Source organism: Periplaneta americana, chromosome 8, assembly GCF_040183065.1.
Source record: "Periplaneta americana isolate PAMFEO1 chromosome 8, P.americana_PAMFEO1_priV1, whole genome shotgun sequence".
In the NCBI taxonomy this organism is placed as follows: domain Eukaryota; kingdom Metazoa; phylum Arthropoda; class Insecta; order Blattodea; family Blattidae; genus Periplaneta; species Periplaneta americana.
The window spans coordinates 166,070,626-166,087,111 of record NC_091124.1 but is presented as its reverse complement, the minus strand read 5'-3'; the positions used below and the strand labels follow the sequence as shown (position 1 = coordinate 166,087,111).

The window sequence follows — 16,486 nt, the reverse complement described above, 5'->3', positions numbered from 1 at the left end:
TAATCGTCGAAACACGCGAGGATTCGATGACTGTAAAGTTTTGTCATGGTCACGTAATGGAAGTTCAAATTTCCCGCAAAACTTTATACAGTCTATAATTTTCGAGAGAATTTCTCGATTTTGTCTCACTTTCTCGTTTGTTTGCTGTCTGTAAGCGTCACTTAGCTGATTTGCGATGTTTACTTTCCCTAATATAGCCAAATCAATGTCATACTTATTATGTTTTGCAGGATCTTCGTGTTTTTTAGCTTTCTCGGCAAAATGTTTTAAATCATTAACCTTGCTTTTGTCCAAGTCATATCATCTCAGATGAATAAAATAGCACGTTTTTTCAGGATATTCATACAACCATTTATGCTTATAATAAATAGAAGATCCATGTTGAATCTTTCGTACACTACTTTTAACACTTGAATATAAATAATTGATTAAATGGCGATCTTACTAGTGTTAATTACGTAAGCATGTGCGGCTTACAGCTGTTTCGGTGCTACTTGACACCATCCTCAGAGCCTTCTGTGTCTCAGCGCCAAAACAAAAACTCAACAAACACAAAAACACAATACAAAAACAAGAACACAAGAAATACATCACACTAACATACGAAAACAAAAACACACACAAGATCGCATCCTCATTCAGAAAACAGAAATACAACATAGCATACAGAACAGAAAACACACTACAAAGACATCTCAACACACAAACAATACAAATAAATAAATACAACCACACAGGCGTATACAAACTCACATGCAATAGTTGCGACAGTTTCTACATTGGACAGACAGGCAGATCATTCCAAACTCGATACAAAGAACACATTAAAGCAATAACCAGAGAACACAATACATCTACATATGCCGAACACATAACTAATGCTAACCACACATACAATAACATAAATACAGACATGGAAATCCTACACATACAACCCAAAAACCAAAAACTTAACACACTAGAACAATATGAAATATACAGACATAGTAAAATACACCCTAATCAAATTCTCAACACACAGATCAATTTCAGAACACACACTGACACAACTCTTCATCACACGAACGCACCCACACAACAGGCAGCGAAGTTGAGATGGCTCCGAGATGCAGAAGGCTCTGAGGATGGTGTCAAGTAACACCGAAACAGCTGTAAGCCGCACATGCTTACGTAATTAACACGAGTAAGATCGTCATTTAATCAATTATTTAAATAGAAGAATTAAATTTCCTAGAGTAAGTCTGATTTCTACTTGATGATGCCTGAGAAATAACTAAGTCAGGAGTCTCATAAACTAAACTCTTTATTTCACTCATTCTCTGCAAATGACAACGATGAAAAACTGATATTTTTTCAGATATTTAACACTGTTCGTACTGGTACCTATTCATATTCATCTTAAAAATGAAACAGTTTAAATAAACACATTGCACAGTCTTAAAAACACAAATATGACAGCACATTCACTGAAAAATAATGTTTTTGGCACAATACAAAGAACACAACACAATACATCACGGAAAAATGTGAAATCCCTATTTACTTTGCTGAGCCATGCGGTCTGCATTCACTGCAGTCCGAAGCTGTTGGTATACACAGCACTAATACCCCCACCTCACTACTCTCAAATAGTAGTCAGTCTATAAACGCGTTATGTGGGCACAGCTCGATCCGCTACGTGCCTACATATAGCTTGACAAAAGTATCTACTAACAGTGCGCTATGTATAGCTTGACAAAAGTATCTACTGGTATTTTGCTGAAGATGAAGACAATAGAAATAAATAATATATTCAATACATAGGCATATCTTCCAGGAATGGCTTACTATTAGGTAGGGCTGCAGCCCAGCAGCCCTTATGAGCACACTGCCACTGTATTCTACACGGGACAACTGTTATGAAAAATATATTCATATTAACTTTTAAGTTCAAGTTCATTAATTGGCATCAGAACAATTGTACATTAAGCAGGTTCTTGCAAGGAAAGCAAACAAAACAGGTTTACTGTAAATTTAAAAAATTGAAAGTATTTTATGAATTATGTAGGCCTACTTTTTGAATGCCTCTTTTGGTTTTAGAATAAAAATGTTCTACTTTAAAAATAGTTTTTATAGTCTCTATGATAGTTGATGAAGGTTAAAAGTTACTTTAAATTATGTTCAGAATATGTCACTACACTGTTTTTATTCCTTTTTGGTTTGGTACTGGTATACCAATCATATTTTTCACTTGCATGAACCTTCTTTAACAACTGTATGTTATTCTTGATTTTGTCATAAAACTGTGTGCAGGTGAGATCAATTTTCATTTTACAATACAACAAACTACTGGGTGTTCAGTTCAAAGTGTGTCATGGCTCGCTGTATGCCGTCATGTGGCTAGCCGATGAGCCTAGAGAATTCAATCCTCCTACATTTCCGCAAAGGTGTATTACCTAGGAGGCAGAGAAGTTGCCTAGCAAGTACGGCGTTCATTCTGAAGAGTACGTACCGATGCGTACGATAACACTGGTAGTGGCAGGAATGTGAACTGTTTGGAAATACGTACTGTCGGGATAGGGGGAGAGGGTTAAGACGATTGCTTAGAATAATGGACACGGAGTATTTGATTTGTGTTGTGGAATGTTACCGTATGCAACCGATGATAACAAATACCCTGCGTACGACTTGCCGGCGCAAAACACAGTTCGAAAGAGGTTATGGTAGCACACAGACCGTACAGACCGCCATCTGTTGCTACGACGTTCAAGTTATACCGTACACGTTCTCAAGTTCAGATTGAAGAACGCCTTGAATAATAGGCAACTTCTCTGACATATAAGCTGAAACTCGCTTCAAATCGGTAACTCAACAACAGTGACGTCATGACACACTTTGAAATGAACACCCAGTAGTAACACTTGATTCTAATATTCTACTTTTTTTCTTCTGACCACACACTGTTCATCACTGAAAATATTCTTTCAACTGGGGCAGAAGTACCAGGAAGACAGAATATGTATTCTAGGTGACGAAAGAAGTTAGATAAATTTATCTTTTGGTTCTTGCAATGCGAAAATAATCCAATCTATTTTTCTTCACTAGTCAAATTTTCTTCTGTTTGACTCCTGTTTTCTTTTAAAAAATTCTTAGCAATCTTCACCTCATCAAAAAGATTATCAAGTTGTATAGCTTCAAACTCAACTGCCTCATTAACTTTTTTTGAAGACTTCTCTACATAATGCCATGATAAGCTGTTGTTGTTGTTCCAAGCAAAGGATCTGGTGTCCTCACCAAAGCTGTTTTACCACATTTCAATGTAAGAGATGCATCTTTCATAAAAGTTAGTAACTTCTTGCATGAAAACTTATCTTCAAGTGACTAATCATTTTTTGGCTCCCTGTGGCAAAAATCTACTTTCTAGTATTTACTGAATGTTTTCTCTCAGTTTTTCAAGCCCAATGGTCACTTCAGTTGCAGTTGCCTTCGTTATCTCCATTGCCAGAATTGTCTCATTGAAGGGATGAAGCTGTTCATGCACAAACCACAGGTACATTTCTCCACACACTGTCGAAAAGATTCCTTATAATCACAGGACAGTGCTCTAGTGAACAAAAGTGCGACTTCAGACCAGGGGCGGACGCAGGATTTTTTTTCGGGGAGGGATTTGAGGAGATAGTAAAAATGGAGTAATGAGAAATAAGTTTATATACTCACAATTTGTTTCCGAGTCACAAACATTTACAAGTTGGCCTGAGTAGCGTAGTCGGTGTAGCCTTCTGTGCTCGAAGTTGCAGGTTCTACCCCAACCCAGCTCGATGGCATTTAAGTGTGTTTAAATGCGACAGGCCTCATATCAGTCGATTTACTGGTATGTAAAAGAAGTCCTGAGGGGAAAAAATTCCGGCACACCGGCGACGCTGATATAACCTCGGCAATTGCGAGCGTTGTTAAATAAACCATAATTTTTTAATTTTAACATTTACAATGACTGCAATACAAAAACAATGACAGAATGACATTTACAGAAGAAGGCGACGAGGCTTCTTAGACATTTCATCCAGTACTTCATGAGCTTTTACTTCTATATTTTTATGTATATACATCAAGGCCAGTGCATTTAATCTGTCTGCTCCCATCGTGCTCCTCAAGTAAGTCTTCAAATACCACAATGTTGAGAACGACCGTTCTGGTGTTGCTGTAGTTACAGGCAACGTGCAGAAAAGTTCAGCGCCTTGCGAGTGCAGGGAAAAATAATTTCATTGCACCTGTTCAAAGATGATATAAAATCAGTAGGTATTAGGTGAAGATTTTTCTGATCAAGGAAATTTCTTCTCCACATCTTCAATTCATTGAAGAAAGGCTCTGGTGATGCATCAACATCATTGGGCCACTGATTTACTACAGCCTCAACAGCAGTTTCTAAATCTTCATCTGATGCTCGCACTATGTTTTTAGGCAGGAAAGTTTGTATGGACTTTAGGAATCCCTTATGATTTAAAAACTTGTCCTTGAGCTGACTAATGAAATAGTCTAAGAAGAGAAGGAAAATTAAAAGCCTAAAATACTATTCATGACTCTCTGTCTTGAAGTAAGAATGCTGTGTTTGTCTTCCTGCAGTTCTTGGAATTCAACATTTTAACAAAGAGAATTTACGTGGAAAACTCTCTAATTCCTATGTATATTCACGAATTGAAATTAATATTATTTTTGTTTCTTGTTTCGTATTTTTCTCAAAATTTCGGGAGGGGATATATCCCCTTAATCCTCCCCTTTGCATCCGCCCCTGCTTCAAATCTTCATACATATGCAGAAATCGCTGGGAGGAGGAGAGACAAGAATCTTGTATTTTCATATTTGAGTAATTTCTTGTACAGTGAAACCTGTCCATAACAGAATCGTATGGTATCTACCATATTTTTTTTCCATTGTGCACAGGTTTCCGTTGAGTACAGGTTAAGGCAAAATAAGTCCCATCTTACATATCTATTGTGTACTGTAAAGCATCTAATGTGTGATGCTGTCCCATTGTTTTGATGAACCATACACTCGTAATAAAATATATTACACTATAACATTCTTATTACACTTTATTAAACTTCACAAAAGAAAAGGTTATCGATTAGCTTTTCACTGTTTTGCGTCTTCACAAGGGAATGCATTATTTCCAAAGAAGTACTGGACTCAATTGTGGAAATAATTAATTGAGGATTTTTTTTTTTTTAACAGTTTTTATTTTACTGTTTCTTCATATATTGAGGATTGTTTTCTGAACATAATTTAATTGTGGAAATTTCCATGGCACTACAGCCCATGAAGGGCCTAGACCGACCAGCGGGCTGCTGGCCTCACACCCACATGCCGAAGCAGAGGAGGTATCGTGTGGTTAGCACGATGATCCCCCCAGCCCTTATAGCTGGTATTCGCAACCGGATTTGGCTACCTATCATAGCTCCCCAAGTGCATTACGATGCTGGGTGGGCACCGGTCCCATACACTGGCCGAAATTTCATGAGGACTCGAACAAGCGCGCATTCCGTAACGCGAGTCCTAGGCAAGATGCCTTAGACCGCGACGCAACATCACAGGACAATTATGGAAATAATTGAACGTAATTTGTTATTCCTAATTTATTTGCTACCTGTCAAGCTTTCTGTTGAAGAATGGGCCGAGACATACTGATTTTTTCCCCCTCCTAGAACTTAAACACCAGTTCCACACGATTTCATTTATGTCTTTGTTCTCAATGTTTTTAGGTCTTCACAGAATCATTTCCGGTCAGCCACTCATTCTTTATTTCCAATTTTGATTTTAGAATTCCGTATACCTGTGTTTTTTCTACTTTAAATTTATCTACAATTTGCTTTACACTCAATTTATCTTTTTCACTTGCCTCTATCACTAACTTTTGTGTTGAGATTGAGAACAACTCTCTTCTTTGTAGCCGTCGTTGATTATGAATACACTAACTGACCTTACAGAGACCAACTGCAATTTTAAAAGAGGACTCTCCCTAATTGACAATGATTTAGTACCTAGTCACTGCCTCTTATTTTCGCTTTCATATACACAAAAGACACTTTTGTAGAGATTAGTAAAAGTAGACGTTCGTAAGTATGTACCATTTTGCCACAAAGCTCTGTCGGTCCAGTGCAGATAGAATTCCAAGGCAAAGGGTTTGTTGAATGAAATGCAGGGTCATTCACTTTTCAGCACTGTAAACATTTTACAGTAATAATTGTCTCGCACCTTAGAGTGATTCACTTCTGTATACCATTAAAATTGTCTTGCGACTTCCATTGCTTCTCAATATCGAATCCTACTTCCAATGCTCAGAAAATTTAACAAGCAAAAAGTGTTATTGGTAACACACAAAAATAAAAACACATAAAACTGGTACTCTATATTCCGTTAAACACACCCAGTATGAGTTTCCATTTTGGACAGGTTCCGCTTAATACAGGTTATTTTATACGTATTTGAACGTAAATTTCACGGAACCATGGAATTTTTTCCTTAAGGCAAGGTTTCCGTTTAGTACAGGTTCCGTTATGGACAGTTTTCACTGTATTTCACTTCCACAAAGTCATAAAAATCTTTCAGCTGAGATACGCGAACAGTAAATGTAGAAAACTTGTACACTTTCAGGATCAAAGCTTCAATGTCTATCGGAAAAACGTCTACTGCAGATTGTGGACTATGTGTGCCCGACAGCCAGCACCAACAATTTTTCTCCCCAAGACTTTCTTCAAACGTGCAAAAATATTATTTTCATCTTGGCATTTTACACCTCCAAAGTTAGTGTTGCAATTATATCCACAGAATCCGACAATTTTAGTAGTAAATTTGTGTTTCTTAATGATGGCATTAAGTGATTCTGTCACTTTTCCGATGTCTAACCAAGAAGTGTTTCAATATCCAGAAGTTTAACCTTTATTCCATCTTCAGGTACAAAGTACCTCATAACGACTGGCATAAATTTAATTTATTTCCTGTTTGATGCGTCTCTTGTAATTATGACAATATTACATTTCTCTAAGTCAGGGATGCAAAACTGTGCTACAATTGAAGCACATGTCATAAGCCGGAACACGTAACTCAACCCTTCCCCTGCAATCCTCGCGTCATTGTACGGTAGATGAAGAAGAGAAGAGAGAACAGTGTGTCTCCCAAACGTCACAGAAACGTCATTGAAGGCTCCGACCTTGTGGATGAGGGAATGAACTTTTTCCCCTTGCTTCCACCCTTTTCTTCCCCAGTTCTGCAACCCTGCTCTAAGTCGTCGTGGAGTTCATCAATTACCATGAATCCTATTACATTCAAGATGATAGCCTCACATTTTGTTCTGGTAAGTGCAAATTTTGGTTCGAGAAGTTTCGAAGTCAGTTTAGAAGAACAAGAGTCGGAGCTTCTGAAACTTACGTCATGCGAAACAGAATGGAATGCAAATGTTGCTTTTTAGCTGTGATTGCTAGGTCCTTTTTTTACAGGATCACTGTTTTTTGAAGTACATACCTAGCTAATGAAGGACAACCTGGAGCTGCTGACAAACCAGCTTTATGCTTAGCACTTTCCCATTTAAAATCTTCTGTCAATTGTGCCGGATCTGCTGCTGAATCCGCTTATCATGCTAAACGACGCAAATATGAACATTTAACATCCAATTACATCTTCGTCGCTTTTGCAGTTGAGACCTTTGGTCCGTGGTGTAGAGATGCTAAAGATCTACTCACCCAAATTGGTACACGCCTACTGTCCCGTACCGGCGATCCTAGATGTATCAATTTCCTTCGTCAACGCATTGGAATAGCGGTTCAGCGAGGGAATGCTGCCTCCATCCTGGGATCATTTCCTAACTCTATTTCGTTAGAAGAGATCTTTCTCATTTAATGTGTAGCGTACCTGCTTGAGCACGGGTAGAAAGTTCACAAGAACAAAACTTCCACGAAGAAAGGAGAGAGGATGTCCGATCTTTAATGAAGCCATGGTCGAGAATATCCACAAGGCGAGGTGCTCCCCATCGGCAACATGAAGATCAACTCTATGTCTGAGTTACGACGGCTGGCCGGCGTCAAGAGCATGGGCGATGCGGAATGCCCCACGCTGCTGGACATCGAGATCTGCAGCGAGCAGGACGACCCCAGGCAGCGCCCCAACTTCGGCGTCAAGTGCAAGATCTTCGAACTGGACGCTTGCCAAGGCATCGGAAAGGTGTGTCTGGTGTACCTTCACAAGAGCGAGTGCGAATCCGATCTAAAACGAGAGGACCCCAAGATCTGGCTGCTGGACAGAAGTTTCGAGTGGCACTACCTGGCTGCAGACTTCACGCAGTACTTCCGCATGATGCTAGTACACCAGGGTCTCCCCCAGTGGCAGTTCAAATTCACTTTAATGTTTAATAATTTTTGTCTAATCTTACTACCGGTCATAGAAAAACACTTGTAGACTATGTAACTCTCACATAATGGCTATTAAGACATTCGTACATTTTTCGACGCTCGCTCCGTTTTTTATATGGTAGTGTGTACAGCTACCTTAATGTCGTAGGCATATTTTCCTTCAAAATAGTATGTAATAAAAGATGTAGACGGCTATTGTTACAAGCACTGTTGAGTAGAATAAAATATAATTAATTATTTAAAAAAAAAAGTGGTCTTTAATGTTTGACCACCCGCTATGTGCTGCAGAGAAAATTTAGGCACAATTATCGCATCACACCTGATCAACTTCACCACAATATTTAAAAAAAAAAAGGAAAGTCCCTTTGTAGTTCTTCGATGAACTTGCAATTCCTTTTAGTAATTAAATAAGTACAGTATATAATAAATTTTCAGTCTTAAGACATATCAACTTGCAAATGTTTATTTGCTATTTAATAAGATATATGAACGTTTTCGCCGTTTGGGGCATCTTCAGATATAACAAAAACATATAATCTGAACCTATAATAATAATAAATTATGCAAATAACAAGAATGAAGAACAATGTATGTATGCAATACATGAGATTCATGAGCTTTATGTAAAATGTGAAATAATACAGGATAATTGTTGATATAATCTTTAGATTTGAAATTGAATTGGACGGATGTTTTATACATATAGCTCATGTTACAAATAAAATATACAATTATGATTAAAATTTGTCAATAATGTCAAAATTTATGATGATGATTGATAAAATAGATATTTTAAGAATAATCATTAGTTGAGGATTGTCGTAGGGTATACGATAATTTGCATAGCTGATGTTCGTGTGTTATGTATGTATTTCATCTGAAAAATTGAGATGGAGAAATAATAATACGTGCAAAAATATATGCAAGTTATTATATAGAGACACAGATAATTAATATAAGACTACTTACTGAAAAACGTTCGCTAATGAACTAAATATTATTTATGTCGGAGAATACTGTTTCAATTTATTATCTGACTTGTTGACATCTTATTGATTATAAATTACTCTTACGTGTAATCAGATTTGTTGAGATATTATTTGAAATGAATGCTCGTTGGTTATGGATGTCGTAGAGTCAGGGGCGTATTTTGCGGGCTACCGGCGGTAGCCCAAGGAAATTACAAAAGAAAAAGTTTATAATATAACATACTGTAATAATTTTGTATTATTAGTTTTACCATAGTAATTAAAATTAAAGTAATTGCTAGATATATTTTGTGTAATAATAGGGTCAGCGGTAGCCCAAACCCTTTAACCAGTATACGCCCCTACGTAGAGTATACAATGATTTTCGTAGTAGATAAATCGTAAGTTAAGTATGAATTTCAATCATTCACTGAAAGTTAAGTAGAGAAAATCAACATTATAAATCGTAATAATTAGATGAGCTATAATACCAAAATATATGCAAGTAATTTAAGGCAGCAATAATAATTATTATGAAATTACTTACAGAGATGGTTCGCTTATGAAATGTTGTTTGACGTTGGTGATTACTCTGATTTGATGACATCCTATTGATTATAGCTGTTGCATGTCATCACATTTCTTGAAGTATATAAATGAAAATATTATATAAATGAAGAGTGCGAGTGCGAATCCGATCTAAAGCGAGAGGACCCCAAGATCTGGCTGCTGGACAGAAGTTTCGAGTGGCACTACCTGGCTGCAGACTTCACGCAGTACTTCCGCATGATGCTGGTACACCAGGGTCTCCCCCAGTGGCAGTTCAAATTCACGCCCATGGACCATTATTATGAAATTAGTTTACAATGTTATACTTATCGCATGAGCTAATATATGAAGAAACAGTAAAATAAAAACTGTTAAGAACTTAGTGAAAAATTAATATTTACAGAACTATTGTGCTTAGAAAATAAGAATATTAATTATTAATTTGTTTTAAAATTTGATATAAGGAAAAGATGTAATTGTTTTAATGAATTTAACGGCATTCGAATACTTACATTTGTACAGTAAAGAGGGGTAACTTTGAACGCCGAGGTGACTTTGAACAGTAATTTAGCGCCTTTCTAAATTAAATGCTGTACCCAATTGCGATAAAACTGTTTAAGTTGTCAATAAACTAGTTCAGTTCTTTCGCAATAGGGCACAGCATTTAATTTACAAAGGCGCTAAATTACTGTTCAAAGTCACCTCGGCGTTCAAAGTCACCCCACTTTACGGTATGTGTTAGTGTTGATGTGTTGGTGGTTTTAAGAGAACTGAGGCCTAGGTAATAATTCACTAGGCATATTGAAATATAAAAATGAATTGTAAATTCCTTTTAGGCATAGCAGGAAGAGAAAAAAAGCAAAATTATAACAAATTGAAGCAAAACTGTCGACACACGTGAACAGCACTTCACTCACTACAATGGACGAATAGTGTTGTATAGAAATAATGATACAATGTCATAGAACCACTCGTAGAGAATCTGTCAGTGGCAACGAGCTAGAAAGAAGGCTGTCTTTCTAATTCGTTGGTCAGTGGTTTAACCACAATCATAGTGTCGTGATGTAGATCGATTATAAATAGTATGTAGCGCAGCATCATTATTATAAACTTTTATTTTTACTTCCTTCCAACTCATGATAATGTACAATAATAGTAGTAGTGGCAGTGGCAGTAGTAGTTGTAGTTATAGTTGCAGTAGTAGTTATTTCCTTCCTTATGTCCATGATTAATTATTCATTTATTATATTTTCCCGGAACAATTTTCAAACTGGCTGGGACACCGGGACATATGAACAGCCAACTTATACTTGATGCTTAGGCCTATATTAAAATATTTCAGTTAAATTCTCTAAAATTAAACGTTAAAGAAGCCAAATCAAATAAAATACACATAAATCATATCTTCCAATACATGGTAGTGGCGGCTGATTGACTGAGGCAAGTGAGGCCAGACCTCAGTCACTTTGCTTAACTGAAATCAAATTTTGTGCTTTTATATAATGTATTAGTTATTTGAATGAAGCATATATCGCTGTAGAAGCATTTGAAAACTTTGTGTGTATATAGACCTGTTTTGTAGTAAAATTTGTTCCTGAGACCAGGATCGCTTGTGCCGGATCTGGCTTCTGCATTTCGTGTTTTTTCGCGGGCTTTGAGTTTGCGCTTAAAACATTGTAGCTGAGGCACAATTCGTCTGGCCTCGTGGCCTGGTCAGGTTTCACTCCTCTCATCTATGGACCGGCCTCAAGGGTAGAACGGGGTGGGAATAGCAATGGTGACTTGTCTTCCTAAATAGGCCATAAATAACAAAAATTCCAGCTTTTTGGCAGGCAGAGACCCACACTATTCCCTCCCCTTATGTCTTAGTTTATGACTTAAGCGAGGGTGTTGTACTATTGTACTTCGTAGTACAGTAGTGAATCTGAGCCAATGTTGTTATGTACGAGGGGGATCCAGGAAATAACGACCGTTTTGTTGTAATAATTAAAAAAAATATATTTATTTTAAAAAACAAAGTCTGTTACATAACTGAAGCTTCCTTTACTTCTCTACATAATCACCACCTACATTTAAACATTTGTCGTATCTGTTCACTAGCTTTACAATTCCCGTGTTATACTCTTCCGCCACCAGTTCATTAAGCCAGGTGTTCACTGTCTTCTTCAACTCTTCATCACTTCCAAAACGCGTACCACCCAGAAAGTCTTTCAGCTTAGTGAAAAGGTGAAAATCGCTAGGAGCAAGGTCTGGACTATAGGGCGGATGATCAAAGATTTCCCAGCCGAATTGATCCAGCAATTCTCGAGTTGGAGCAGCAGTGTGCGGGCGGGCACAGATTTTGTGGTAGCCGAGATGTTGCGACACAATTTCACCAAGCAAAGAACGAGAAATGTCAGGAAAGGCAATATGCAATTCGTCGAGTGATGTGCGCCTGTCTTGCAAGATTCTGTCGTTCACTTTAGTCTTCAGGTCTTCTGTGATGAATGATGGGCGTCCGGGTCGAGTTTCATCGTGGACATTTGTTCGCCCATTGTTGAACATTTCGCACCATTTTCTCACATTTCTTTCATTCATTACAGTATCACCATACACTTCTCTCAATTGCCGGTAAATTTCTGCAGGTTTCAAATGTCGGGCATTCAAAAATCGAATCACACTCCTCACCTCACAGTCGGCGGGATTATCAATCACGTCGTTCATTTTGAAGTAACACAAAATGCACAATGGCGACTTGTTGCAACCAGTACTCACAACATTATGAGAACACATGTTAAGGATGCCAGTTGACCATCAAACAAGGAAGGGGAGTCATCTGTGTGGCGGGTATGCACGAACGGTCGTTATTTCCTGGATCCCCCTCGTGTTTCGGGAAAATATAAACAGAAACAAATGCGAGAAATAATGCTGGTGTAGTTAATTCATTGTTAGAGTGTCCTTTTTCGAGAAGAAATAATATTGAAAGAAAGGAAATTTTAAATAGAGAGCCTACCGAGATACCTACGACATCGCTGACAATTTTTCTGACAGATAATCTTAAAACACGAGTTTCTGTTGCATTCTGGTATGGGCAAGATAAATGGTTAAGTGGTAATGTGGTGCAAAATAAACTTCTCTGTTGGCCTTGTTTGTTGCTGTCAAAGGAAAAAAATAAAAAGAAAAGGAAGAAAGGGAAATTTCAACAATAATATGGGATGCTTCATCACACTGAAACAATCACTGAAACTCACAGCATAACAGCTTATTTGGTGAGTGAAATTATTATTTTTCATTAATAGTAATAATAATAATAATAATAATAATAATAATAATAATAATAATAATAATAATAATACAGTAATAATGATATTAATAATATAATAACAATAATAATTAATATCATTAATAAACATTTCCTATCTGAGGCACTTAAACTAGTTGCATCTGGCCTCACCGAGGATTTCGATCACCAGCCACTACTGTAAGCATAATGTAATGAAATGTTCAGATATAGATTATTATTTTATTTTAATTGTGATGTAAACTGAAGAACTAGTCACTGCAATATTGTTCTGTGTATTGTAAATCTCAAAGCTTTATGATTTTTCATGCATTAAGTCAATTTAATTTCATAAGTCAAGAAGTTACAAGCATTAGAATTATGGATTTTTTTTTTTTTTTTCAGGAAAATCAAGAGAACAGAGGTGGTGGAACAGTCTGCATCAACCATCCTAAACTCTGGCCTTCATACCGTCAACTTATCAACGGAATTGAAGCTTGTCCAGTTGCTCAGAAGCAATAAACCAAATAGCTTTTGAATAAACTGAAAACACATCACTGCTTTCTAGATATTTAAAGCAATTACCCTACATAATAACTGTAATTCTCTTGTTTTGATTTCTCGGGTTTTCTGAATTACAGAAAAATAAATGAAAGTTGACAACTTTATTCAATTAGTTTAAATTTAACAATGTAAAATATAATTCTGGTTTTATAGTCTTATTTAGTTTGAATTTGTTTGAAGTCGTCCTAAATATTATGAATAAATTGTCAGTATTTATATAGATCATCTCTTATTCTTTATTTTGGACAAAACTTCAGTCGGAATCCATAAAGACATAAAAAAACAAGTAAGTTTTCAAGTTCTTAGCACTGTAATGTTTAGTCAGCAGTATAAAACTGGTTGGAACCTCATTCCTGACGCTAATAAGACATCACTCATGAGGTAACTAAACCAGGAGATAATGGAGTAAATTATATAATAATATTTGATAAAAATCAAATGAGACTTAGAAACGGATTTCATAATGATACATTTGCTATGTCCTGATTGAAATTATGTTATTACTGTAACTTATTTCAAAACAGGCCTACTGACAAGTCAAGTTCATAAATACAGTAAAATCTTGCATTACAAGTACTGTAACTTAGTTTACGAATGTTTTGCAAAACGAGCAAACAATGAGAAAACATTTTTGTTTGATAAACGAGCGATCTCTTGCAATACAAGCAGCATGATTTATACGTAACTTGCTTTGCTTGCAAGCAACATCAAGAGGCAATGGAGAGGATTTCGTCTGAGGAGGAAGAGGAGAAAAGAGCAGACGAATTCCTCGCTTCAAATGAGATTAAAGAGTGAGAAACAGTTCAAAGTTTTGTGTCATTGAATAGGTTCTTAGTCAAAACAAAAGTTTCCAGTCAGTCAAGTAGTCAGAAATGATTCCGTTAGTGATAGTGAAAATATTTTCTTTAAATGTTCAAGAGGTTTACTAAGCAGTAAAATAGGTGAAAGACACTCAAAAACAAAATACAGTAAAGTAATTTGTGTTACACAATTTTATTGAATTTTATCTAAATTATACTGTATTTTATATGAATAAAAGCTTGTGAAATGAATTAATCTGAGCTTGCATTGCTTTTTATGAAGAAAGTCGGTTTGCTATGCGAGTGGTTTGGATTAAGAGCACATTTTCGAAACGAATTATGCTCGTAAACCAAGGTTTTACTGTATCTCATGTATATATATATATATATATATATATATGTCATTTGTGATAATTTTCTGGTAAAACTTCGATATCCTTCCACATGGGAGAAAAAACTTATTCAAGTAATTTAAAATAACCTCAACATTGTACTCTAGAGACACTCTGTGATCACTGCAAAAGTTATAAACGGTACTTAATAGAGTATAGAGTACATAGGCCTACTAGATAATTAATTAGCAAAGCAACATCTTTAACATGACTTGTGGCTTGTGAGCCATCTAAACCCCTATTTCTACCCTCTGAGTGTAAATCCTTATATAAGCTTCGTCAGTCATGGCTTATTGTTACGGTATAAATCATCATCATCATCATCATCCTTCACGAATTAGGCCTCTGTAGACCTGTTTCGGCCCCATCTAGCAGTCTTCTTAAAGGTCTTCCTGGTCGACGATGTCCTCTAGGTTTATATTGCATCATAATTTTTGGGATTCTTGAATTTTCCATTCTTCTTACATGATCTAGCCAATTGAATTTGTATCTGCTGATTTTTTCTTCTACCAGTGGCGGCTCGTAGTCAAATGTCCAGGGTAGGCAAAATTTACAGAACATTTTTATGTAATTCCCGCGATTCAATGACAACTCGCTTTCATCATGCCCCCCGAAAATTTAACTCTTGCTTATATAACAATACTGTTACATCAATGAGCCGTCTCATAATTTGTCGGTTTTTTCTAGTTTATTGTAATACTGTTGTCTTGCAACCCTTGTTGTTCAGACAACATTTCCGAAATTGGATTCAAATTCTTTTCAAGTCTCTTTAGACTTACCGAGTTACAAATATGATCTGATTCCAAGTACCTTCTTTAGATTACAATAACAAACGTGACCACCTACAGCTTAGCTTTAACTTCACTTCCTGTTACCCATTTATGTGTTTCATACCATACTTACTTACTTACAAATGGCTTTTAAAGAATCCACAGGTTCATTGCCGCCCTCACGTAAGCCCGCCATCGGTCCCTACACTGTGCAAGATTAATCCAGTCTCTATCATCATATCCCACCTCCCTAAAATCCATTTTAATATTATCCTCCCATCTACGTCTCGACCTCCCCAAATGTCTTTTTTCCTCCGGCCTCCCAACTAACACACTATATGCATTTCTGGATTCGCCCGTACGTGCTACATGCCCTGCCCATTTCAAACGTCTGGATTTAATGTTCCTAATTATGTCAGGTGAAGAATACAATGCGTGCAGTTCTGTGTTATGTAACTTTCTCCATTCTCCTGTAACTTCATCCCTCTTAGCCCCAAATATTTTCCTAAGAACCTTATTCTCAAACACCCTTAAACTATGTTCCTCTCTCAAAGTGAGAGTCCAAGTTTCACTATCATACAGAACAACCGGTAATATAACTGTTTTATAAATTCTAACTTTCAGATTTTTTGACAGCCGACTGGATGACAAAAGCTTCTCAATCGAATAATAACAGGCATTTCCCATATTTATTCTGTGTTTAATTTCCTCCCGAGTATCATTTATATTTGTTACTGTTGCTCCAAGATATTTAAATTTTTCCACCTTATCGAAAGATAAACCTCCAATTTTTATATTTCCATTTC

The 16,486-nt window shown here is 36.6% G+C and overlaps 2 protein-coding genes across 2 annotated transcripts in view; both read left to right on the top strand.

Moving 5' to 3' along the window:
* DNaseII (deoxyribonuclease II) overlaps nucleotides 1-13,938 on the top strand; it is a 50,818-nt gene extending 36,880 nt beyond the window's left edge. The window contains exon 7 of the mRNA XM_069834026.1: nucleotides 13,560-13,938. Coding sequence (XP_069690127.1) covers nucleotides 13,560-13,676 — 117 coding nt within the window. The 3' untranslated portion in view covers nucleotides 13,677-13,938. The remainder of the gene's footprint in view (nucleotides 1-13,559) is intronic.
* LOC138705217 (platelet binding protein GspB-like) overlaps nucleotides 13,930-16,486 on the top strand; it is a 57,731-nt gene continuing 55,174 nt past the window's right edge. Inside the window, exon 1 of the mRNA XM_069834025.1 lies at nucleotides 13,930-14,004. The gene's annotated coding sequence lies outside the window, so the exon portion shown is untranslated. The remainder of the gene's footprint in view (nucleotides 14,005-16,486) is intronic.